Source organism: Heliangelus exortis, chromosome W, assembly GCF_036169615.1.
Source record: "Heliangelus exortis chromosome W, bHelExo1.hap1, whole genome shotgun sequence".
Lineage (NCBI taxonomy): Eukaryota > Metazoa > Chordata > Aves > Apodiformes > Trochilidae > Heliangelus > Heliangelus exortis.
The window spans coordinates 13308567-13335144 of NC_092453.1; the positions used below are offsets into that span (position 1 = coordinate 13308567).

The 26578-nt window shown below is 47.2% G+C and overlaps 1 protein-coding gene across 3 annotated transcripts in view; it reads right to left on the reverse strand.

Annotated features, from left to right (window-relative positions):
• The window catches only part of TCF4 (transcription factor 4), a 218582-nt gene that overhangs the window by 15473 nt on the left and 176531 nt on the right, over positions 1 to 26578 (reverse strand). For all 3 annotated transcript variants that reach the window (XM_071729830.1, XM_071729832.1, XM_071729831.1), the window contains 5 exons: positions 24723 to 24855; positions 15984 to 16051; positions 14616 to 14694; positions 11701 to 11777; positions 9511 to 9714 (listed from right to left, as the gene is read on the reverse strand). In XM_071729830.1, coding sequence (XP_071585931.1) covers positions 9511 to 9714; positions 11701 to 11777; positions 14616 to 14694; positions 15984 to 16051; positions 24723 to 24855 — 561 coding nt within the window. The remainder of the gene's footprint in view (positions 1 to 9510; positions 9715 to 11700; positions 11778 to 14615; positions 14695 to 15983; positions 16052 to 24722; positions 24856 to 26578) is intronic.

Sequence of the window (26578 nt, forward strand, 5' to 3'; positions counted from 1 at the left end):
CCAGCTCTGCCCTGAGGTGGAGCAGAGATGTGAATCAGTCCCCCCAGCCTGGGAGTATAGATGCTAAATCACATTTATCTTTAGAGAATCCAACTCACTTTGAAGTTCTATTAATATTTGATTTATTCCCAGCTCTTTAAACAGGTCCCTACTGCAGCACTCGGAAGACTGGAGTGGAAAAAACCAAAAACCAACCCAACAGAGAAAAAAAAAATCCTAAAAATGTGCACTGGAAGAGGTGGAGGGACAAATCCCTGCCTTGATTTCCCTTTTGCCATCACCACCAAAAGGCACACACAGGTCCCAAACCTCCGTGTTGAAGGCTTGGGGGTGAAGCACAATCTGCTTGAGCTTATTCAGCCCAAGGGAAAAAGCAGGAGAAGCTCCATCCCTGGTGGGTTGGTTATTAAGGTTAAAAAAAAAAAAAAAAAAAAGCTTCCAGAAGATAAATAAAGACAGAGTGAGGATCAAAACTGTTCTGTGGACCTTGCAGGGAAGGTCTCTTTGGAGGCAGGCACGTAGGAGGCTGATGGAAAGAGCAGAAAATTGGGCAGACAATTCCTGAATTCCCACTTGCATCAGTCTTTTATGGCATTTCAAAAATGTCAAGAGCTGGAAGAAGGTTCCAGCTCATCTTCCCTTTGCTTTTTCAGTTCTGTAGCTGGTGACAGGTACTCAGTAGGAATAACTCAGGGTGTTCAGGTTACAGGAGTTTGTTGGAACTCCAGATTAGCTGCACTGGCTATGCAGCCATCGTGCCCAGGAAGCTGCTTTCAAAAAAAAAAAAAGGGAAATTAATTCCTGAATATTCAGCATTTCCTGAGGGAGGGGTACACCCCAGACACAGAACGTGATGCTGGGGGAAAGTCTCAGTTTCACCCTCGTTCTACAAAGTGCATTTTTTTTTTTTTTAAAACAAATAAAAGTCTTCTGCTGTGGGCAAGATGGTTGTTTCATCCATCAGAAACCCAAACTGGTGCCTCTGCCTTGCTCCTTCCCCACGGAATTCCCGGAGTGCTCCGAGGTGCTGCCTTTCCTTGCATTCCCTGGGCTTCTCCCTCTGGCTCTGTCACATGGAAGGTGATGGAAATTTCTCCTCCAGAGCAAGGAAATCCCCACCTTCCCCCCTGAAGCTGTGTTCAGTCCTACAAAGGTTTCTTTCATGGCTTGCAGGTGGGCACATGAAGCTTGGGCCCTGCAAGGACCAGACCCGAGCTGGGAAAAGGGAGGGGAAAAAATTTTCCTACAAAGTTAGGAGCTTTGCAACCCTTCTCCTTCCACCTTCTCATCCTTCCAGGTGCCATTTACACCCAGAAGTCACTTTACAAGGGAAATACTACAGGAATCCACCGTGCAAACTACCACCCCTCACCTGGATCACAGCTTCGGGCACAGGTTGGGGAGAGATTTCTCCCTCCCCATGGCCATAACGTGAAGAACCCCGAGGCCAGCAACACCCTTCATCCTTTTCAAGATGCTGACCTCGTGTTCTCCAATTAAATAAATAAAAACAGGCAGTGAGAAAGTTGTAAGGTGATGCATGTTAACATGTGTTCAATATTGTCCGAATTTATAAGCCTGACAGAAAGCAGATTTGTGCAAAGCCCTTATAAAACCTCTCTGGCTATATTAAAAAAAGGGAACAGCACAGGGCAGGCTGACACAAATGGTCTCTCACTGTACGTGTGCATTATTGGGCCAAATTATTCCCTCTTATTTAACTGCACTGAAGCCTTTCATCTCCACGCTATACAATAATAGTTTCCATATGACCGGTGGCTCAGCTATAAATAAGATCAAAAGCAAAAGAAAGGATTTAATAAAAAAAAAAAAATAAAAAAAAAGACATTAAGAGGGGCATTAAATCTGGAAAAAAAAAAAAAAAAGCCAAGTGTCCCCCCCCCCTCTTTTTTTTTTTTTATTTTTTTTGCTTTCGGCAGGAAAAAAAAAAAAGTAGTGCTGAGCACTAAGCAGCTCGCCAGCTCTCCTAGGAGAGCCAGTTGTGTGCAAAAATCATTTAAAGAGAGCTGCAAGCAGCAGAACCCGACTGCACCCTCCCAGGGAAGGGGAAGAAGAAGCTGAGGGACAAAAAAAACCCCAAGTGCCACGTCTCCAGGAGATGCTGGGACAGCATCCGGGTGGCAACGTGCCCAGGCTGAGGCCACTTGGAGCATCCCGGGGGGGCTGAAGGGGCTTTGGTTCTCCACTGGGTGGGAAGAGGTGGTTTTGTCCCACCCTGAAGCAATGAGGTCTCCCCCACTTCCCCAGCTTTGCTTTCCCAGCGTGGGGAGAGAGAAAACTCCAGGATTTTCAGGGGAAAGCAAGAGGTTTTCCAGCTCTTCTGGAGAGGAGGGGGTTGCCATGGAGCAGGGAAGCCACTGAAATAATCACTGCCATTTTTTTTCCAAGGGAGATGATTATTCATTTAAGGATTGGCTAAACCCAGAGACAGAAAATGCCCTAAAGTACACGATTAGGAATATTAACTCTTATTCCAGGTGCAAGCAAGCCCGTGCACCTGGATGCTTTTTTTTTTTTTTTTCACTTATTCTGTGGTTTTAGACCCCAATTCCAGCTGCTGGGTGCCCCATCCCCAGCCTCAGGTGGCTGAAGGTCCTTGCTGCTGCCTTCCTGCCCACCAGCTTCACAAATCTAATTCAGAAATTGGACCAAAAGCAGATTTTTTTCAACCCAACCCAGCTGCTCCCATTTCAGGAGCGAGCAGACTCTGGGCTGGCCACGTGGAACGAGGTAGAAACGAAGCCCCAAATATCAATGAGGGTTTTTTTGTTTTTTTTTTTTTTTTAATTCACCCCGTGCCTAATGAGCTGGCTGGTAATGAATGGAGCTATTGTGGGAGGACAACCCTTTCCAGCAAAGGTGTTGTTTAAATATTGGTCAGTGGGTTTCTCCCCTGGTCAAAAATGAAGTTTATAGCTCCAAAATCATTTTGGAATATGATAAGGGCTGTAATTGCCCAGCATTAGGGAATGGCAACCAATTAGGCAGAAAATGGTGCTCTACCAAAACCCCACACGAGTGCCTGTTATGTCAGAGCTCATTACAAGTCCTTCTGCCCATTTAAACAAAATTTATTTTATTTTTTTAATTTCTATTTCTATTGTACCTGCTCACCCAACAACCCCGTCAAGCAAAACAAACCCCAGGCACAGCAGCTACAACCGTGCCCATTTTTTTTTTTTTAATTTTATTTTTTTTAATTTCTATTTCTATTATACCTGCTCACCCAACAACCCTGTCAAGCAAAACAAACCCCAGGCACAGCAGCTACAACTGTGCTAAAAGCTCAGAAGAGAAAAAGACAGCAAGACAAACCAGCAAATGCCAAATTTTGCCTTTCAAACCACGCCAAGTGCCTTGACTCTTTTTGTTTATATACGAATGACATAACTGAATTACTTCATGAGCTGCTACTTTAATTCCTAGGGGTGGAAAATTCCATAAGTTAATTTAATGGGGATGTGAAGAAAAAAAAAAAAAAAAAAAAAAAAATACACACGAACAGGCTCTCTTCCTGTGGGCCCTGGTGTGAAGCGTGCAGCAGGCTGGCTTTCTAAACACTGTCTTAAAAATAGCCTGCACTGCTTCTGCAGCTTAGAAATTTGGTTTATAAATTCTTTTTCTCAATGCCTTCCTGCACTGGTCCAGAAGAACCAGGCAGCTCTGCAAAGTCCTCTCCAAAAGCTGGGGCTTTGCTGGTCCCTGCAGTGCAATCCCACAAGGTCCCGAGCAAACCCCCCCGATCTGCACCACCTCTGAACTAACAGGAACTGGGGAAAGCCAGGAAATTCCCAGCTCCAGCTGAAAACAGACACTCAGCTCATGCCCCTGGGGCTGGGCAGATCCCATCAGCCCCAAATCTGACTTTTCACCTTCACCTGCAACCTGGGAAACTTTGGCCTCCAAGCCCCTTCCAGGGAGAGGAGTGTTCTGAGCAACCTGACCACAGCTCCCCCCCCAACATTCCCATTTCCCAGTCCTTCAGCCTCTTCCCAGAAGTTTCCCTGGGGGTGTCCAGGCTGGTTCTGTCCCTCCTCCAGTTTAATTACATTTTCAAGCCCACGAATGCTCAGGGAAGTGCTTAACATCAACGTCACCAGTGGTCCCAACAGGGAGGAGCTGTGGTAATAAAGTTAAGTGCAAGTCTGCTTGCAGAGCCCAGCTCTGGATGGGGAACCTGAACCTCCTTCTCCCCTGCTCCACGTGGGGGTCACCCCAATTCCCATAACCCCCAAATACACCCACAAGGGGTCAGGAACCTGCTGCACCACGGCTTTGCAGCTGGGGCACACTGCAGGGATGCTGGGGTACACTGGAAGGGATACTGGGCACACTGGGAGGGATGCTGGGCGCACCAGAGGGATGCTGGGGTGCACTGGGAGGGATACTGGGCACACCAGAGGGATGCTGGGCACACTAGAAGGATGCTGGGGCACACTAGAAGGATGCTGGGGTACACCAGAAGGATGCTGGGGCACACCAGAAGGATGCTGGGGCACACTAGAAGGATGCTGGGCACACCAGAGGGATGCTGGGCACACCAGAAGGATGCTGGGGCACAACAGAGGGATGCTGGGCACACTGGGAGGGATGCTGGGGCACACCAGAGGGATACTGGGCACACCAGAAGGATGCTGGGGTACACCAGAAGGATGCTGGGGTACACTAGAAGGATGCTGGGCACACCAGAAGGATGCTGGGCACACCAGAGGGATGCTGGGCACACTAGAAGGATGCTGGGGCACATTGGGAAGGATGCTGGGCACACCAGAAGGATGCTGGGCACACTGGGGTGATACTGGGGGACCAGCTTCTTCCCCTCCACCTCTCCCAACTGAACCTGCTGTGCCTGACACTGTGCAAGGGCTTCTCCCCTGAACTCCTGCACCTCAGGGTTGCAGTTTAAAAAATATCCCTCTCTTGAGAGCTTCCTGCTGCCTCTCTCCTGCTGCAAGGCAGCTGAGCGTGCAGCACCCCCAGGTTTTCACCAGTAAACCAGTTTGCTGCAAACCAGTCTCAGCATTTGTAAGTGGTGTGAATTAAGACACCTCACGGCAGAGGGGAAACGAGAAGCGGGGCCATCAGCAAGTTCCAGAGGGCTGCTAAAAATTAGGAACTGCTTAAGCACTCTCCTCACCGGGCTGCTAATAATCAAAAATAATCAAATAAAGCAAAGCAAGGCAATGGAACAGAAGAAATCCCTTTCAAGCCAGGCTGCTGCAGCAGACCCTTCGCACGGGGAGCGGAGCCTCACAGCTGTAAACCTGGCCCCACGCCACCCCCCCAGAGCACTGCAAATTCTCCTTTCCAGCAGCATCTGACCCCATTTCTCCTCTTTTTGGGGCAGGGGGACAAAGTCACCCCGAGGCAGAGGGGGTGGGCAGGGCTCTGAGGTGCTCGGCGGGCACGGCCGCTTCCACCGCCGCGCTCGGCGACGTTTCCGGGCCATACCTCCCACTGCTGCTTTATTTACTGCAGCTGGCCAGCCTTTTATAGCCTGTTTCATGTATTAAAATTCAAATGTGGAAAACATTACCACTATCCTCCTTGATTTTTTTTTTTTTTTTTTTTTTTTTTTGGGTAAATTTCCCCCCCCCCCCTCCTCTTCCTCCTCCCCTTCAACTTCCTTTTCAGCGTGGAATGTATCAACTGGTCAAAGGCTAACTTCAGACTGACTCCACTCACAAACTATTTCCTTTGTTCTTCTGTTTTCCCTTCAAAATTCATACCAGTTTTTCCAAAAAGAAATTAGTGGGCCCAAGTCACAGTTTCAGACAGTGAGTAATGCTGCCTGGGAAAGCAGCAGGCTCTGGGCTTTGGGTGAAACGGCCTCATCTCCTTTGCAAAGCATCCCAACCCTCCTGCTCCATTACCTTGCCCTGCCCATAAACTTATTTAACAAAGTCCAAAAAAATCAACTCAAAAAAATTCGACTTGTTCCACAAAGTCAAAAAAATTCAACGTATTTAACAAAGTCAAAAAAAAAAAAACAACACAACAAAAAAAACCCCACTTCGACCTCATCACTTGGCGTTTCTCCCGAAAAACCAAGTGCCTACAGATTGCTAAAAACTATGGAATACTAAAAATACAAGGCCACACATTCCTAAAAATACAAGGCCTGAAAACATTCCTGAAAACACAAAGGCATTTTTTTAGGTGTACCAGCATTTCTGTTCCTCCTCGTTCCTGCTTTTTTTTGGTTTTTTTTTCCTCGGTTTCAATCGAACTTCACCTACATCTGGTACTGAAGTGAGGAGCAGATATTTATGGAACAAACTGTCTCTGAAGTGATGCCCTGGGTGCATGTTGCATCAGTTTAACATATGCAAAATGAACAAAGCTACAAAAAATTAAACTCTTTTCTCTTGATTGAGAGCAGATACGCCCAAAGAGTTGTAAGTCACAGATCTGGCTTTTAATAAAGCCAGATTTCTTCATTAAAAGCAGTATTGTTTAAACACTGGAGGAAAAAATAGCTTTGTACAGACTCAAATCTTAGATTATACGTATCCCAAGTGTATTTAACATATTACCTGAGGCCAAGCTAAATTACAATCTAGAGTTTCCTTTTGTGAATTCTCAGCAACTGCCACAGAGAGCAAAACAATGTCTGGTTCATGCTAATTTTATTGGGGAAGGGGAGAGGAGATGGATTTAACTGAGCTGCTGAAAAAAGCATCTTTTTACCTCTCACTGCCTTTCCCCAGACCATTCCCAGTTTACACTTCACTTTTTTTTTTTTTTTTTTTATTTAATCTGTGAACGATGCGGGCTCAGTTGTGGCTTTTAATGATATTTTCCCCCAAGACAGAGCCACTTTTATTAACATCTAATTTAACGAGGAGCTGAACCTGTCACAAAGCTACCCCAATTAAAAAATAAACAGAAAACCCCTCCTTATTTTCCCTTTCTCACTTAACGTGAACAGCTGATGTTAAATTTTAAGAACCTGAAGCTGGATTTAGCATCAGCACTGGAAGAAGGTCAAGGTGAGCTGGGTAAGGACATCTAAAAAGCAAAATTTTTCTTGCAAGGGGGCAGCAGGAGACAGCTGGGATATTTAATTTCCAGCCAAGATGGCAAAGCACAGTTTGGATGGTGGTCAGTGCTCAAGTTCAGACACAAACCCTTGGCCTCAGAGCTGGGACAAAGAGTGGGCAAAAAGCTGGGTCCAGCCAGAAGAACCTCCCCCAGCACCAGGCAGGGCTCAGAAACAGCCCTGCTGAATAAAACCCCTCTCTCAATACCTCTGGAAGCTAATTATTTTGTAATCACCTCCCCAGCTATCATGACAGAGCCTAGCTGGGCATCCCCAGCCTGAGGATGTGGTAATTAGCAAATAATTGGCCACCAGAAGAAGCTCCTTCCTTCCCTTTGCAGTTGCCTCAGACCCGGGCATCAAAGTTTTTCTTTCTTTAATTTTTTTTTCTTCCCTTCCAATCAAAAAAAAAAAAAAAGAAGAAGGAATCCTGCTTGAATCCTGTCAAATAAAACTTTAAATGTTTGCATTTTCCGTATGATGTCTAATCCTATTTGGAATGCTTCTGAACATTTGGCCTTGATTACATCTTGGAGCAATGAATTTCACAGGTCATTGTGCGAGGAATAAAAAGTATTTCTTTTGGTCAGGTTCACTGAATGTCTCCTTGTTCTTTAATTATAAAGCAGGATGAATAGGAGAGCTAGATTTACCTTCTCTATGCTGTCCATTATTCCATGCACCTCTATTATGTCTCCTCTTATTCATCTCCTCTCCACACACAATCCCCACAATCTGTTCACCCTCCCTTCACAGGAAAATCCTTCCACGCTTCCAATCATTCCTGCTGTTTGTCCCCACGCTCCTCCTAATTCCACTACGCTTTTTTTGGGTTGGTTTGGTAGGAAAACCAAACCAGAAGACAGCTCCAGGGAATGCAGAGGCACATTTATGGATATGGAAATATATCCTCCGGGCTGATCCTGCCACTCCAGCTGCCCTGCTCTCCTTTCTCACGTGCCTGCTAAACTCAAGGGGGTTTGGGTCTTGGTTTTAGGGCTTCTAGGACACTGTGGAGAAACCTCCACGTGCCTCTAGCACGCTCACAACCCTCTATTTCTAGGATTAATTGAAATTCTTCCTTTTCAGCTGCCCTGCCTTCCCCTCTGCGTGTGGGATGAGCGGAGGATCAAGCCCAGTCCCCGTCCCCCCCGCCCCCAGCGCCAGGCAGCAGCGAACTGGCCGTGGATCTGTCAGGTCCTTTGCTCTTTCCACATGTTTTTCCCTGCTCTTAATTAATCTAAAGAGCTTGAACCATCAGCAAATAGTGCCAGAGAACTCCTCGGGCCCTTCCTCTGGGAGCAAGCGACGCTATTTCTGGAATAAAATTTGGAAGCATCGACCCAAACGCCTTTTCCTTTGCCCTGACCAAGCTCGGCACAACTTTGTCCACGGGCACAACTTTGCAGCTTCCCACCCAAGAGCTGCTGCTCCCCAGCTCCTCCAGGACTCCGGCTTTTCCACCAGGATTTCTTTAGGATTTCTGCAGCCCCAGAGGCGTCGTGTTTGAGGGGTTTATTTTTCGCAGAGCCACGCTTCTCCTTTGCAGGAGAGAAAGCAACTGCAAAACATCAGCTCTGCAGAGTCCTGGAGACCTGGGCAGCGCATCTCAGGCAACCCCAGCCCCCATCCCAAAGTTTTTTGTGCCACGGCCCTTTCCCAGGCAGCAGAGCCAGACGGGGGGCAGCCAAAACGCGAGCAAACCTGAGGAGGGTTTGTCAGAGCCAGGCTTCCGAGTTATTTCACATTAGAGAAGGGTCACGGAACCCGGAGTGAAACACAGGCCAGGGTGAGCAGAGGCAGCTCCAACTTGGAGCTACTTTCTTCCCCCAAACCTCCCCATGTGTTTGAAACCAGGACAGGATTTACCGCCCACTCCTTACAACCGGAGCCAGACCTGACGCGAAGCCCTGCACGCAGCTTCCCCAGCACGCAGTGAAACACAACGTTCCCCCGACCCCAGTGCAAAAAAAAAGGAAAAATAAAAACAAAAATGCAGCATTTCAGGACCTGGGGAGGGAGAGGCTGGGACTTTATGTTCACCCAGAACTCCAAAATCAAAGAATTATCTAATAAATCGATAAATTATCCACAGGCCGGCGCGCGTCCCCCGCACCTGTGTGTGCGCGGAAGGGTAAAGCGGTGCCACCAACACGGTGACAGAAAGGCAGAGCCCAAATGCCCCCTTCTTCTGCTGCCAGGTGACAAAGGCAGCGCCAGGTGACAAAGGCCACACGCCAGGTGACAAAGGCCACACCAGGTGACAAAGACGACACAAGCAGCGCCGAGGAGCCGGGCCAGAGCAAACAGCACCCACGGCCGCGCCGGACGACACCCGGTGCCGTCAAACCCTCCCGGCAGGTCCCCTGAGGTGCCACCCCCCCCCCCGAGAGGTTGTCACCCAAACCTGTCACCCGAAGCTGTCACCCGTGGTGTCCCCAGCTTACCATCAGCGAGTGCCTGTTGGCGGAGAGCAGGCCGGTGCCGTATCCGGAGCCCAGGCCGGCCATGGCCCCGTTGTGGGAAGGGCCTATCAAGCCGTGCATGTCGGCGTGGCCCCCGGGCATGGCGGTGGCCGGGCCCACCGCGTGGTTGCGGAGGACGTGGATGGCGTCGTCCAACCTCTCCAGGCGATCCTCGATCCGGCTCTGCTGCGGGTGGGAGAGGGAAAAAACGGGAAGAGCATCAGCAGGAGGGAAGGGCTGCCCGGCACCGGGGGCACTGGCGGCCGCTCCTTCCTTCTACACCCCTTGGTGCTTTTTTTTTTTTATTATTTACTCGTTGGGTTTGGCTTTTTTAAAAGTTCTTACTATTTTTTTAAAAATATATATATATATATTTTTTTTTCTGGTGAAAAGAATGGTTTTGTTTCCCTAGGGCAATGTTTGGAGTAGTGTTGCGGGGAAGGAGAGAGCATGGTTAACACGAGTACAGCTTTGATTTTCATGGGCAAAACAGGTTCAATGATTCCTCATGAACATAATCATTACAGTACATATGTTGCCCTCTTATGTCTTTGAAAAGTTTTAGTGATACTTAAAAAAAAATAATAACAATAATAAAAAAAATAATAAAAATAAAAAGAAGTAGAAGTAAAGAAATAAATCTTGTCATCAAACTCTGACTGGGATTTTCCTCCCCCCATCTGATTCCACACACAAAGGAAGAAAGAGAAACTACCATGTCCTACAGTCCCTTACAGCCAGATGGATTTTTCCCTATGGATATGCATCCTGAAACCACTTTTTATCACGGGTAAAGCAGCAATAAGTTCTCTCCTCTAAGTGAGCAGCTTCTTGCTGGTGAGCACTGTGGCACCAGGGGACAAGGGGTGCAGGGCTGCTGCAATGCCCTTGGGGTCCCTCCAACCAAACAGCTGGACCCAAAGGATGGGTCCCTGCCTCCCACTCCTTCCAACCATCCTAAAATTCATCCCAGCCCCTGGAAGGGTCTTCAAGGCCCCAACCAGTTACTGAGTCCCAACCCTGCTCTCCTGCTTAGCCAAAAAGCAGCCTCTGAGGCATCCAGCCCCGAGGAGATGCCAGGGGCTTCAACAACCTTAAATCTGCAGCCTGCTCCTTGAGAGGGACCCATCCCCGGTGCCATGGCCTGGAACAACCCACTGCCTGCAGAAACCCCCCTGCTCTGCTCCCCCAGCCCCACTGCTGTCCCCAGCTGTCCCCACAGAAGGCACCTGCAGCCCTGGCCACCTCCAGCCTTTGCTCTTTGATAAAAACACAGGAGGGGGAAGCCAAAAATAATTCAGCATCGCTTACAGAGCTCTGCAGCAAAGCTCTTAACCAACCCATCCCTCTCCACAAACCAAAGTTATTAAAAAGCCTCCAGAAGACAGCCTAGAAATGTCACAGTCAGTCCTAAGAAGGATTTCTGTCTCAGGGTGGAAAACCCACTCCATGCTGGCCCCTGACTCCAGCAACTCTCTAACCAAGGGGACCACAGCATCACCCTGCACTGGAGGGTTCAACTTGGGAATTCTCTGGTTGCCTTTTTTTTTAAAGGCAGCTTTTAAGTCCTAGCAGTGTTTATTTTCCACCCAAAAGTAACTCGGGTGTTTCCCACTGATCCTGAACCCCTCCTGGACTTCCAGCCGAGACCAACAACCAACAGAGAAGAGCAAGACATCAAACTCTCCACATTTTTTCTCTGTCCTAAGGTCCAGCTCCAACTCCTACTCCCTTTAACCCCTTCTGCCACCCAAGTTTTTGGGACCAGCTCAGCCCAGCAAGCTCTGCCACCAGTTTTCCCCAAGGAGAGGACTCCTGGCCTGACTGGTGGCCGCTCCACCCTGCGTGGTGGCCGCTCCACCCTGCGTGGTGGCCACCGTGGCTTTCTATCCCATTTTCTCCTCAATCCATTCCGTCTGCCTACTCATCCTCCCATCTTTCTATGCTCCTTGCTCCCCTTTTCCAAAGATTTCAACTCCAGTCCAGCAGCACCATCCCCAAGCACATCACAAAGCCAGAGCACGGGGCCCCCATGGGACGGATTTAGAGGGGGGAAACTCGAGGCCGAGCGGTCACTAAGGAAATGAAAACCTGTGTGAGGAGAATGGATGAGAAATGGAAAGAACAGCAAGTAAAATACTGAGGCAGAGGAGGTCACTAATCAAAACATACCAAAGAGTGTAAGGGACCTTCATAATTGGGAGATGATGACGCTTGACCTCCATTTCTAGACCAAACAGCTGTGCCTGCTAATAGTAAAATTGGAATTACCATTAGAACTATGCAAACAAAAATGGCTTTCAAACTTTTTTTTTTTTTTTTTTTTTTTTTTGGACAGTTTTGCAGACATGTAAATGCCCTATTCCAGATAGACTATAGAGCAGACATATGGAGAACTTCCAAAGTACACACCGATGAAAAAATAATTAAAAAAAAAAAAAAAAAAGGTTTTTTTTTTGTAGCAAAGCACGTAGATGCAGGCCACAGAGTTCCCCAGGGCTGCTCCTCTGCATAGAGGGCTGCATTCATTCATTTATTCATCCATCCAGCAGCTGGAGCTGCCAGAGCTCTGGGAAAAGGCAAGGTCTCCGTGGTGGAAGGAGAAACAGAACCCTGTGTGAGCCCAGCACAGCCCAGCCCATTCTCCTGGCCTTGCTTCCAGACATGCTCAGGGCCACCCATGACATCACCCCACCATCCAGGTTGCAAAATCCGAGCAAAAAAAAAAAAAAAAAAGTCAGGAAAAGCACTGCACACCACATTCAGGGAGAGGCTTGATAAGGTTGGTGCTCTCTGCGGGCAGATTATTTGGTTTGACCCTCCAAGGGCTGAGCAAAAACCTTCTGCTTTCTATCCACTGCTCAAAATCTCTGCCTCCTGCTGCAGGAAGAAAAGGGCAGCACTTTCTAAGGAAAAAAATTTCCCTTCTGAAAGAGGCAAACATGGTGGAAGAAGTATTTTTTTTAATCCCAAGTCTTTTTCCCCAAGAGCTTTTATTTTTATATATAAAGCACAATGCTTAGACCATTCAGAATGTTCTTTTCTAGGAGTGAGCTCCTGAATGATCTCATAAAACAGGGTTAAGAATTGGAGATGGAAATATCAGGACTTTAATCTTCATCTCCCTGTCAAGGGCATTTGCTTGGACTGAGACAGCCCAGGGTGAACTCATGGCAATTTTTTTCAGGCTCTCACAGTTAATTTTTTTTTTTTCTCATAAAAGTGAAAATGATGTTGGCTCTAATTAAAACTTAAATCTTGCCTTTTCTGGGCCCCACAGAGCTTTTTAGCTGAGGTTTTTCTACAAAATGGAGCACTGAACAGCAACTGCTACTTTGCAAAGGATTTTAACTGGACTTTGAGGGAAAGTGTTTTGCACTTTCATCTCTTATTTGGATGCACTTATACTCCTTATTTTTATTTATTTGGAGCCTCAGCTCTCCCTGTTTACCCAAGAGCCTGCAAAAAGCAACACAGCTCCTATCAGGGAGGGATTTGCTCTTTGGCTCAGCCCCTTCCATAGGGAAGGAGGGCAGGGAATGAGGGCAGGGCAGGACCTCACTAGGAAAATGGCAGCCCCAGTGCTGGGGGTGATGTCCCTGGGGGGGATTCCAGGAAAATAAGAGCAGAAAGGCATTTTTGGAGCTGTGGGACTCCCCCATGCTACAACAAGCCAGGAGGTGCCCTGTCCCCTGCTAGGGGTGGCTTTGTGGGGACATTTGGTGCTCCTTTAGGTGGATGTGGTGTCCTCCCAACCCTCCTCCTGGACCTGGACCTGCAGAACCTGCCAGCTGGAACAAGCTTCCCTCCATCCCTCTTCCCAAAAAGCTCTTGTCACCACTCTTAGCTCCATGTCTCTCCCTTTTAAAGGCTCAGGAGCTCCCTCCAGCTCTGCCCTGCTCCCCACACCCCATGGCAAACAAGGTCTGGATCACACCTGCCCTATGGAAACACGTTGGGATTTAGGATTCCCAGAGAGGCCAACAGGATCCAGGACTCATGCACAAAGAGGAGGAGACCAAGGTCTTTGGTTAGGTGGGATAAAGACCTGGTCTCAAAGAGGAGATGGGAATCTGAGAGGCCTTCTCCAAAGTGTTAGTGTGGGAGATGAAGCCTGACACCCTCTTAGCCAAAAACCCTGAAGGTTTGGGAAACTGGAATTACATTCATGTAATCACTTAAAGCACCTGATGCTCATGAGAACTACCCTGGGCCTCTGGATCTTTTTGCTTTTATTAGCAAAGTGGCTCTGGGTGAAGTTATTCCAAAGTAAAAAATAAATAAGGGGGATTCCCAGGGGCTCAGTTTCTCCCAAGAGGCTTGGGTGTCCCTGCATGGTGTCCACATCCCAGGGACAAGCTCTGCCTGAGGTCACGAGGGGGGAGAAGCCACCCTAAAGTTACATTCAGGTAACCACTGAAAGCACCTGATGCTCATGAGAACCACCCTGGGCCTCTGGATCTTTTTGCTTTTATTAGCAAAGTGGCTCTGGGTGAAGTTATTCCAAAGTATAAAACGAATCAGGGGGATTCCCAGGGGCTCAGTTTCTCCCAAGAGGCTTGGGTGTCCCTGCATGGTGTCCACATCCCAGGGACAAACTCTGCCTGAGGGCACAAGGGGGGAGAAGCCACCCTAAGGTTACATTCAGGTAACCACTGAAAGCACCTGATGCTCATGAGAACCACCCTGGGCCTCTGGATCTTTTTGCTTTTATTAGCAAAGTGGCTCTGGGTGAAGTTATTCCAAAGTATAAAACGAATCAGGGGGATTCCCAGGGGCTCAGTTTCTCCCAAGAGGCTTGGGTGTCCCTGCATGGTGTCCACATCCCAGGGACAAGCTCTGCCTGAGGTCACAAGGGGGGAGAAGCCACCCTAAGGATGTGCAAACCCCCAGCATCTCCCTGAGAGCTGCAAACACCTTCTCTCCACCCTGGAAATCCAGTGTGTAGGAGACTTCCCTGCTCATCCCACCACGGGACCAGCCGGGGTGCCCAGCTCACCCCTGGGACAGGAGGAGCTCAGCTTGGCATCTCCTACCAAAAAAATGAGGTTGAAACGTTCAGTAAAATAGAATTGTAACAACAATACCTGAGAGAGAAGGGGGAGAACCAACAGGAGTTGAAGGATTTGATGAAAAGCTGTTGTTGGTGTGATCTGGAGAATAGATCTTTAAAAGATGATACAGAATTAATCTAAAGCCATCACAAACTGATGCAGCAAGAAATCTGGAATTCTTATGCATTCAGTTCATTTCAATGAAAGCAGGACAGGTTAAAAAAGCCTCTTATTCAAATATTAATATTTTTATCAAGACAATTAGATGCAGGAAGCTAGACAACAGCCCCCCCCCTGGATGGGAGCAGACACTAACCCATTAACCTATGGTTTCTGATTGCCCCACAGCCCTGCTACAGTCAATTTACACATTTGCATTGCATCACCTACTTTACAAATCAGTCTCAATGAACAAGGGCTTAAAGCACGCCTGAAAATGGCTTTTTTTTGGTGGGTTTGTTAGGCTGAAATCCCTTAACAGCCAAAATAAAGCAAAGGGAGCAGAGCACAGTAAACCCTGGCACAGCAGGGAAGCTGCAGCAGCAAACTCCAACTCCTCATCCACTGCTCCAGGGAGAAAGCCCCTGTGTGCCTGGGTGCCAGCACCCTTGGGCACCCTGCTCCCCACTCGTGCCATTTGTCAGGGCCCCACTTCAAAGTGGATTCTGTACTGTATCAGTTAATTATTTCAGGCAAACTGGAGTTGGACTTTTTTTTTTTTTGGTTTTTTTTTTTTTTCAATGAAGCATCGAGGAATAGGCAAAAAAAAAAAATTAATATATATATAAAATAATAAAAAAATTAACTCTCATGAGAACTCAATGGAACCCACTCTGCCCAGAAAATAATGATTGTGGTCCTTGTTAAAAGTCAGCCCGTGCCAACCCCTCCTGCAGCCAGAGCTGGGGCTGGAAAAGTGCTTGGAGCTGGGAAAGTGCTGTGCCCCAGCGAGCTGGGCAGGAGGTGGGAACTGCTGACTTGAAACAGCAACCACAGCAACTGAATAGGTGGAAACTGCCATGAAAAACAGAAAAGCTAAAGGGAAATTCAAAAGGAATCCAGGTTGTGGATGGCTCGGGAGTGTAGAAGTCATCCAGCCCTGGGTTCTGCTCAGCCCTCCCTCAGCCTAGGACAGGCAGTGTGTGACAAAGTCACTGAGACCAAGGCTCCCCCTCTTTCCCTCTCTCTTCTACCATAAAATGAGGTCTAAAACTTTGGAAACACCATTTGGGCACCGCTTGCTCAATCTGCTTGGCAGTGTCTCCACGGGGGGTGCCCTCGGAAGACCACCAGCTCTCCTCTTTGCTGCTCATCTTCTCAAACTCCAGGTCCTCCAATTCTGATTCAAGTTCACCCTTGGCAAATGGTCAATGTTTATTCCAAAGTAAATTATTTCCTTACAGAGGCGAGTGCTTTCCCCAGCGCATCACCAGTCTGCGAGCTGCCCGCTGCCCCGCTTCCTCTGTTTGCTGCAAAACAAAAGATTCCGTGTAAAAAAACCACACAGGGAGACGTCACAGACTTCTATTCCTGGTCCACCTACTCCTCATTTAATTGCCTTTGGATGCTAATGCTGCAAAATTAATCTTTAATTACCATTAAGCTGTTTGCTAAGGTAGCTCTCAAACACGCTCGCGCTCGGGTTTTGCAGGGAAAATACAAACTTGACATGCTGGGGTTTTTTATAAAAAAATAGATGGCATTTTGACAGGACTCGGCCAGAGTGGTTTATTTTTTTCTGAACAAAAGGCTTCTGATTGCAGAAGGTGCTGAAAAGTATGAAAAAGATGCAAGTGCAGAGCTTGGGGTGGGGACGGGCTGCTGCCACCCCCCCGGCACCCAGAGCCACAGCCCACCCAAAGGCAAACCCACTCTAACAAGGTTTTTCTTCTTCAAAACCTCCAGAGATGAGGGCAATCTGACACAGAAACTGTCAAAAATTACCACCAAGGAACACTGGGAATGCCAGGGCTCAGCCTGCTCAGCCCGAGCAGCCCCATCCCTGGGAATGGTCCCTAATTCCAGGCTCCAGCCTCCCTCCCTGCCAGGGAAGGACAAAGTGCTGTTAACAAGCAGCTACCCACTATTTCATTTGCTCCTCATTCACTCTCCACCCCTGGTCCTTTGTAGGCTTCTCAATGCATGCTTTAAAGATGTGATTAAATTCCACATGGGTTTTCCCAAATGTCCCTTTTGGCTTCACGTGGACATTTCACGAGCACTCCCTGACACGATTTTTTTCCCCATCTCTCAGATGAGGATGGATTTGCAGCTTTTGTAGAAGAAATTTAGGGCAAGAAGAACTCTGGTGCAGCAGGTTACTGGTTCCTAATGCTCAGGTGAGAGGATTAAAAACTTCTCCCTTACAGGAGAAACTGCAGGAAATAAAAATCAGGAGGAAACACCCCACTGGTTTCAGCATCTCTATGTCCATTTAGCAACTACTGTCACCTCCAAGGACCCTATAGTCAGAAAATATGAAAATATGAAACAACAACCCCCAAAAAAACCCCCAGATTAATGTTTGGGATATAAGGATCCCATATGTAAAGGGGTTTGAATGCCTCCAGCCCCTCCTGAGCTCCTTGCAGGCTCTGCCCCACAAGGCCATGGGATCCAGAACTAGGACCATCCTGTGGAAAAGGGAATCAGGGACCAAATTGCTCACACAAAGTGCAAGCAGAGGCACTTTTTTGGTCCTTCAAAAGTAACACTAAAAAGCCTCCTTTGAGTTGCACCCTGGTATGATTCAGTTAAACACTCAGGACACGGCCAGGAGAAGGGCAGAGCCATTCTACAGCTCTTTCATTGAGGCTCTTGGTGTCCCTAAAGTCAATTAATAACTCATTTTACACAGCCCAGCACTCCAAGCAGCTGAGCTGAGCTGCCTGGGAGTGCTGCAGCTCCCTGGCAGCAGCCAGGACATCCAAACTCTGGGAATTCCCTGCTCCAAGGGATTTCCTGCCACCCAGCTCCTACCTTCCCCTGGAAACATTTCCCTGCTCCAAGGGATTTCCTGCCACCCAGCTCCTACCTTCCCCTGGAAACATTTCTCTTCCTCCTTTCTCCATTTCTGTACAACCTCAGGCAGGGTGGGCTGGCAGCACATCTTTGCCAGCTCCTTTTCCCCTCCTTTTGCTTGGGTCAACTTTTCTTATTGCAGATCTGAAGAGCCAGGGGCAGCTTATTGGTGATCTCGGCTCCCTTTGCTATCCAGCCTCAAGATGTAGAAAGAAAAATACAGCAAGAAACGTGAAGACAGCTGGAGCAGGCAGTGTCAGCTAGAGCTCCAACTCATCAGAGTCATTTCATGTTGTAAATCACCTCCTAAAGGGTTGCAACTTGAATAACACCAGGCAGATGTCCAGAAATCCAGTTTCCTTCGCTCTCAAGTGAAGGGTGAATCCAACTGGAGATCATGCAGTGTTTTTTTCCTTTTTCTAAGTGGCTCTAACTGCATTATGGTAAAATTAAGTCCTCCATTTGTCTGTCTGAGGGCTGCTTACTCCTAATGAGATGAGCTGTGCTGGTCCTGGGGGAGAAGCAAAGGCAGGGACCCCAGACTTGCTCCACGTGCTCTCAGAAACCTGACCACGTCTTACATCAGTTACTGCTCAAGAACAAAGGAATTCTTCAGATCCACTGAATATCACATTTTTTCCTGCAAGACTTTGAGGACAAATTACTCTGCTAGGCCTGGAAAACATACCAGGAGAGGCTCAGCAGTGTGCAAAGTGACCTTTGGAAGGGAAGAGGCAACTTCTCTGGGACAGGGATGCCTGAAGAGCAAATTCCCATCGTTATTTGCTGATCTCCTCACACCAAAACTGAAAGCCACCCATTAAAAAAGGGTTGGGTTTGGGTTTTTTTTTTTCCTCAGGGGTGTCCAGTCAGCTGAGGCAACTTGTTGCTTTAAGACCAACCATACAAACAGGTTTAAAATGCATTGAACATCACCTGTTGGTGGCTACTGAGCACCAGGCCCAGCTGGGGCTGGCTCTGAGCTGCAGGCTGCAAAACCCTGGGGTGGAAGGAGAGGACACGTGGGCACTTCCAAGATGCTGGGTTTGGGTTTTCCAGGACAAAATGAGCAAAGGGAGGGAACTGGAGCACCATCTGCATGGAAGACCAGGCTAAACATAGGTAGACACCTTCTGGAAATGTTTTCAAAGGCTGAACAAGGACAGGATGAGCTCTGAAAAAGTTTGGGTGTCCAGAACAGCTCCCAGGATGGAATAAAATGTATGTGAAAAGCAAGAATTGTTCAGACTGGGTTGGGCCATGGATTAAGGAAGAAGAAGCAGGGAAGAAGGATTGCAGCCCAGCCCAGCTGGCATCCCATTTGTCACCCTGCACCAGGAGTAATCTGATGAAATCCACAGCCAGTGTTCCTCCAGCAGCCCCATAAATCTTCCTGGCAGGGGAATTTGCAAGGTAACCTGTGGGGCCAGTGCCAAAACCTGGCTGAAGGAACTCAGGAGGACCTGAGAATCATGGAATTGGTTTGGGAAAAGCCCTTGAGGATCATCAAATCCAACTGGTAACCCAGCACTGCCAAGGGGGCCATGGATCTGCTTCAGGATCACCAGGGAAGGGGCTCAGGCTGCCTAAAGCATCATCCTGGTACAACCAATCCTCAATGGTTTTCTAAAAAGAAATAAGTATTAAAAAGTAGAAAGCAGAACAGATATGGATTCTACTTAAATAAAAGGCTTCCATCACATCCAAGAAATGTTTTTCCACTTCCCTTCACTATTTGGAAGACAACCATGGATTGTACAGCTTGAGCAAGATGGGGGATCTCAGGCAAGTCTTTAATCCAAGTTATATAAAAACCTTGTAAAAGAGCAATTTCAACAACTTAAAAAGCCATTATTGAAAGCTTTTTCATCAGAAATAGGCACAATAAGTAGCTGGTAGTAACTGGAGAATTCAAGGAAAAAAAAAAAAGGGAAACATAAGAAATGCTATACAGATTATTTTCATCTGCCTTGCCATGGGACAGATGATGTTTTACAAGGGATTAGTCAGAAAAAATTGGCTCTGAGAGCAGTGTCAGTGTAAAGGCTTTAAAATAAATCAATTAAAAGAGAAATAAAGAGCCAAATGATGTTTTTAAGAGCTCCCAAGAAACACAAAGTTTGTCAAAGTGTGAAACTGACTGCCTGGACCAACCTAGAAGGTAAAAAAAGTACTTAAAAAATCAATACTGAAAACAAATTCTGTGAATTTAAGAGCCACCAGATTTTAAATCTTGTCTCCTAGGAAAGGTAACAAAGCAGCTGTGATAAATAATGCCACATCACACAAGCAACACCACTTTTTGTGGGGGAAAGCATGTCATGCAAACCTAAATGCCTTCAAAACCATGCTGAGCTCATCAGTGCAGAAGGGGCAGGAAACAGAACAGATTTGTTCTCCAAAAGCCACCTCCTGAAGGCTCCTACAGACCCTAAACTTGGTGGCCCTGGCAGTGCTGGGTTCATGGTTGGACTTGATAATTTTAAAGGTGTTTTCCACCCAAAATGATGCTGAGTTTCTATAAAGTGGGTTAAGGTGACAGGAGGATATTTTTGCAGATGAAGAAGTGATTAAGAGCAAAACTACTACAGCAGGAATTAATAATTAGCTTTACACAGGAGGAGAATTACAGCAAATTCCCAGTTGTGCAGATCTGTACTGCTCAACATACTCAGCCCTGGCCTAGGAAAAGATGTGCTACACACTGAGGTTGGGATGTTTGGCAAGATCCTGGGTCAGGAAAATAAAATATAAAGTTCTGTGTAAAGAGCAGCTCCCAGAACATGAATGTACAGAGCAATAAATGCCATATGTATATAAAACCCAGCAGGCAGCAAATAATGAGGGGAAAAAAAAAAGAGCCTCGTGCCATAAATACACAAAATCTCCATTACCTAACATCTGTCCAGACAGAGGACAAACCCTACAGCAAGAGAGAGAACCTGAGCTGATGGTTAAGCAGCAAAACCAGCTCCTCACTGCCCCCCAAAGAAACCCCAGCAATGAGCAAAGACTGGGAAAAAAGGGAAGACAACCCTTATGTCCCTCCAGGGATCCATGGCACAACTGTATTTTGAGTATGGAGCAAAGATCTGGAAGTCCATCAAAAAAGAGCAGCAATGCCTCTGGAAAAGAAGTCAGGAAGAGCAGAGAGTGGTTCCTCCAGAGGATGGAAGATGTGGATTCTCCTGCTTGGAAAAGGGACCACACCAGTGATGGAGCATGACACAGGCTGCTTAGAGCCAAAGATATGGGAAAATATCCTCTGTGGTTGCTTTGTCTTTATATTCCTCCCAAGAAAGTCCCTAGAATCCTGGAGACAGGACCATGGCACAGATGAGCTCTGGGTCTGACCAAGGAAAGATGTTTTTAGGTTTTTCTGCAAAAAAAAAAAACACAAGGAAATCTGGAGGGGCACTAAAACATCTCTGCATTGACCTTCAAGGGAATGAAGGAGCCTTCCCAAATCCAAATCCCAAATCCAGCCTTCAGGGAAGTTTTCAGTCACTTAACTCCATAAGTGATGGCTGAGGCAAGAGGAAGAGGATGGAACCTGATGGAACTTCCAGGAAAAAAAAATAAATGGAAAGAGGTCAGTGAAGTCCATCTCAACAGAGCAGCTACTGAGATGGACCCCTCCTCTTTTTATCTCCCTGCCCATGACTTGATTTCCTTATCAACCTGTCTTGATTTCCTCAACCTGAAGTCTGAATATATTTATTATTTGAGAACACAACTGTGCACACAGGAGCCTGGACTTGGCTTTCCCACTTAACTCCATGAGTGATGGCTGAGACAAGAGGAAGAGGATGGAACCTGATGGAACTTCCAGGAAAAAAAAATAAATGGAAAGAGGTCGGTGAAGTCCATCTCAACAGAGCAGCTACTGAGATGGACCCCTCCTCTTTTTATCTCCCTGCCCATGACTTGATTTCCTTATCAACCTGTCTTGATTTCCTCAACCTGAAGTCTGAATATATTTATTATTTGAGAACACAACTGTGCACACAGGAGCCTGGACTTGGCTTTCCCACTTAACTCCATAAGTGATGGCTGAGACAAGAGGAAGAGGATGGAACCTGATGGAACTTCCAGGAAAAAAAAAAAAAAATGGAAAGAGGTCAGTGAAGTCCATCTCAACAGAGCAGCTACTGAGATGGACCCCTCCTCTTTTTATCTCCCTGCCCATGACTTGATTTCCTCAACCTGAAGTCTGAATATATTTATTATTTGAGAACACAACTGTGCACACAGGAGCCTGGACTTGGCTTTCCCACTGGAGAAGGCTCCACTGCCAAATTTTGGCAGGATGGAGAAAATTCCAGACAACTCAGGGATACTGCTGAAGCTGTCACTGCAACTTCTGAGCTGCTCCCAGGCTACAAATGTGCTGAAGCCCTGGTGAAAGACTGCAACCTTTTGATGGATTGAGTCAAAGTGGCTTGAGGGGTGTGTTTATTGTTCTTGTTAATCTCCCCAAACTTTCTCAGCATGTTTCAGTGCAGAACAATTCTGCCAAGGGAGGGGATGATGAAGTGCAGCCTTTTCACATCCTTCTGCTGGGATTCTGAGTGTAAATCTTCAGATCATTGACTAAACTTCCAGGAATCTGTATCTCACTGAGTATAATTATAGATCTAGCAAAGCATCTGAGTTGTAACCCATAGGAAGGAGCCTTCCAGTAAAGAATTCCAGCCAGCTTTTGATAGTTTAACTTCTCCTACAACCTCATGCTGCTCTGATGGAAGAGAGCTGTGTGAAACAGCAGCCTGGAAATTGTGGTTCTATCGTAGGAAGAGTGGAAAAACTTGCAGCATCTCAGTATTCCCCTCTCCCCAAACGATGAGGAAGTGACATAGCTGGATAAAAGTCACATTCTTCTTCTGCTGTGTGACAGTTCAGCACCCTCCTGGAACTGGAAGCTTGTAAAACACACAGCCCAGTGTTATGTGGCTGCTGGGGTAATAAAATGCCTGTGAAACCAGTGCCTCAAGGGGAGAGGCACATCATGTTTCTCCTGGCAAAGCTGCATGTCCCAGTGCCTGATGTCACACAAACAACAGGAGAAGTGAAAGCAGGGAATGGGATTAATCCCTGGAGCAGAAGGAGCTGACAGACCCACAACAGGTTCCTTAAACATTGCACCTCTTTGGCCCTTGGAAAATCCAAAGCCAACCCTTCAGCTTAAAATTGCACTCCAATGCACTCCTGGAATTCCCTGAAAGGGTTTGCTCCTTGTTCAATGGGTTGGGGACTTTTAGAGGTCTCCTTCATCCCAAATTGTTGTGTCCTCTCCCAGGGACTGGGATGGAGGCTCCCAGCTGGCTCAGGAAAATCAGAATGCCCAGACTTCAGGCTGGACTTGCATCCAAGAAATACTTGGGTAACCCTCAGTTCAGCTGCAGCCCAACTTGTTGAATATTAAAAGCTGCTAAAAAACCCCAAACCTGCCTGTTTGCACGGCTGCTCTTCTGAGTCACACGTGGGGATTTTTCAGGAGATGAATCCAGCTGAAAACCTGGATGTGTTTTTTCCCATGGGGAATTTAGGTGCTTTTTCTCCCGGAGGCACAAGGGCAGGAGGCTGCATTTTCACTCCCACCCACTTCCAGCCTCTGTGAGGATTTTTGCATCCCAAAATGTTATCTGTGAGGCTTCAGCATGCCTGGTGGGCAGAGGGCTGAGTGAATTTGGATGCTATTAGACCTCCTTTGAGTGATTTTCCTCCGTGGCCCACGGAAGTGTAAGGGAAGAACTCTCAATGGAAGGGGAAGGTTGAGCACAGAAAGGCTCTCCTGAAACAGGATACGTTTTTCTCAGACAGTGCCAAATGAAGAAGAGACTGTATTTAGTTTCTCCTTTGTTCAGGGGCCTTGAAAAAGATGATGCCCATGTGTTAATGTTTGAACCCACCCTCCATTCTTACTGCATTAGTCCTGCTCGCAGCCGTTCGAGGCAGAATCCTGTGTGTAATCCAAACCATGTGTCCAGTGATGTGTTCCTGATTTACCAATTATTTCATTTGCTTCATTTGCTCTCTGAGATACCAGCAGAGCCTTATTTTTTGATTTCCTGAGGATTGCCAAATATTTCAGGGCAGAGAGGTATGCTCCTCATTTACACCCGGTGACATCAGAGAGTCCCTTGCAGGGACACGCTTCCCCCACACCATGTGGCAAGAACTGCAGGGAAAAAGGGGGGGATACAGAAGCAGCACTTCTCATGGCCCTGCAGGTGATTAAATCCCTAAAGAGAACAAACTTCCCAACCAGTGGGATGGGGCACTGAGCTGCTGCAGCACCTTCCAGCCCGACTCCGAAGCAAAGGGCTTTGCTCTGATTATATTTAATTCACCAAAAGAAGGAGTAGTGGTAAAAGACACGAGCAAAGGAGGTGAAGGTCACTATAATGCCCTTTTTGCCACAAAATTCTTGCTCTTTCTGCAGTACCCTTATGCCACAAAATTCCTGTTCCTCCTGCACCACTCAGAAGGGATGAAGGATGTACCAGTGGGATGGGGCACTGAGCTGCTGCAGCACCTTCCAGCCCGACTCCGAAGCAAAGGGCTTTGCTCTGATTATATTTAATTCACCAAAAGAAGGAGTAGTGGTAAAAGACACGAGCAAAGGAGGTGAAGGTCACTATAATGCCCTTTTTGCCACAAAATTCTTGCTCTTTCTGCAGTACCCTTATGCCACAAAATTCCTGTTCCTCCTGCACCACTCAGAAGGGATGAAGGATGTACCAGTGGGATGGGGCACTGAGCTGCTGCAGCACCTTCCAGCCCGACTCCGAAGCAAAGGGCTTTGCTCTGATTATATTTAATTCACCAAAAGAAGGAGTAGTGGTAAAAGACACGAGCAAAGGAGGTGAAGGTCACTATAATGCCCTTTTTGCCACAAAATTCTTGCTCTTTCTGCAGTACCCTTATGCCACAAAATTCCTGTTCCTCCTGCACCACTCAGAAGGGATGAAGGATGTACCAGCAAGCGGATGGATGCACCACCACATCACCCTCCACCTGGATCCCAGCTCTTTGGCTCCAGCAGGGTGCCCTGCTGGGAGAGGAGAGGAGAGGGAAGGGGAGAGGCTGGAGGAGCAGCACCCACCCCCAACTCACCCATGATGCTGTCTGTCCCGTTGGCAGGAGGGGTGCAAGAAGAGGCGCTGTAGTGATTTGTGCCACTGCGGTGGAAGGTGGACATCGGAGGAAGACTGGAGTTGATGTCTGCTGAGGAGTGTGATGGGTAGCTCTGGGGGGGGGGGAAAAAACACAAAACAAAGATTAAAAATAAAATAAAATTAAAAAAAAAATTTTTTTTAAAAAGTATTTTGACTCGTGAGACCACGGAAGGCAGAGGGGTGCTCATGCTGCCCCCGTACTGCGTCGATGGAGAACGCAGCGCCGAGACTAAGCCAGGGGCATCTTTTTCTGCCCTAAAATGACACTTCTGGAGGAGACACAGCTTACACCTGTCTGCTGGGGACAATACCCACCTTGGATGGCCCTAACTGGTGATAGAGGTGTAATAAGAAGAAATAAAGGAAGGAAAGTTAGGTGATATATCAAGCAAACCTTTCTGAGAGGGACAGCTACTGCCTGGAGATGCCTTCTGAGGGAAGGAGTAGAAACCCCAGATTGCTTTTGACATCAAACCCAATATCTGTGCAAAGCTGAGATCCCAGCCCGGGCCATAAGGAAACACACTGGCAGCCCAGGTAAGCAACTGGATCCATTTTCCCTCCCTGACAATCTGAAGTGTGATGGATCAAGCACTCAGAACTCATTTCTTCTTGATCAGAACAAACCACTGGGCAAACACACCCCAGGCCATGTCCCTTATGTGTCTGTCACAGCCTTGTCCCCACCAAAAAGGACCTGCAGAGGACCTCCAGGGTTTTGAGGCTGGGATACAAAGCCTCCTGTGAAACATGGGGCAGAACATGACCATCTCTGCACCCTCTGCCCCCTGGGGTGGCTCGGGGATGCTGGCTGAAAACATCCTTCCCTTCCTTCCTACTTTCACAGGATTTCTTGTAATTATGTGCAAAGTAACTGAATACTGGAAAGTTATCTCAAAAAAATGTAAACAACATTGTCCTAATCTTTTTTTTTTTTTTAATCCCTGGAAAAACGACCATCAACTCTGACTAAGGTCTGAATAATAATTTCAGGCTTTGACTCATCCTGAACCACTGCAGTCCCAAACCAATGGGGCAGTGGCCCAGAGAAAAGGGATTTCTCAGGCAATGGGGAAAAAAAAGGAAAAACTGAGCTCTGGGGCCAGTGACTCCATCTCCTGTGGCTGTTCCATGGCACGTATCAAAGTGCTGCTCTGGGATTTTCTCATCTCTCAGGGGGAGCCCTCAAAGCACTCTGGGCAAATATTTTCAGGAAAAGCCTGGGATCTGAAGAGAGGTTAGGAGAGAACTGTTCCCTGTATTCCAGGCATCTAATTAGGAAATCCTTGTTAGGCCTGAGAAAAAAGAAAAATGAATAAACACCAGCTTTTCTCTCTCTTTCTTTTGCTGTATGCATTTTCTCTCCAGGTCACCCAGAAGTTAAGGACATTTGCAGGGAACCAAACTGGAATCATTTAAATTTTCCTCAACCAGCTGACCACAACGTGCTGAACTCTCACTGATGCTCCTGCAGAAACTCTGGGGGAAGGATTTAAAGCACCACTGCCTCCCTTCTGTTACCTAAATTACAGAAGGCTCTGCCAGACATACATAAAAAATTATTATTAGGAACATCATTAGCACCAAGCACCTGCAACTTGGACTGGTAGCACTGCTTCTCACTCTCTCTGAAATTTAGGATTAATAGAATAAGATAAAAAACACTGTGGCATTGAGGTGGATCATCCCTGCCTATTTTACAGTGTAAAAATAATTTAGGTCTTCAGAAAACTCCCCTCTCCTTGTGAAAAACCCAAGAAATTCAGAATCAGGGTGAAGTGACTTGCCCAGGAA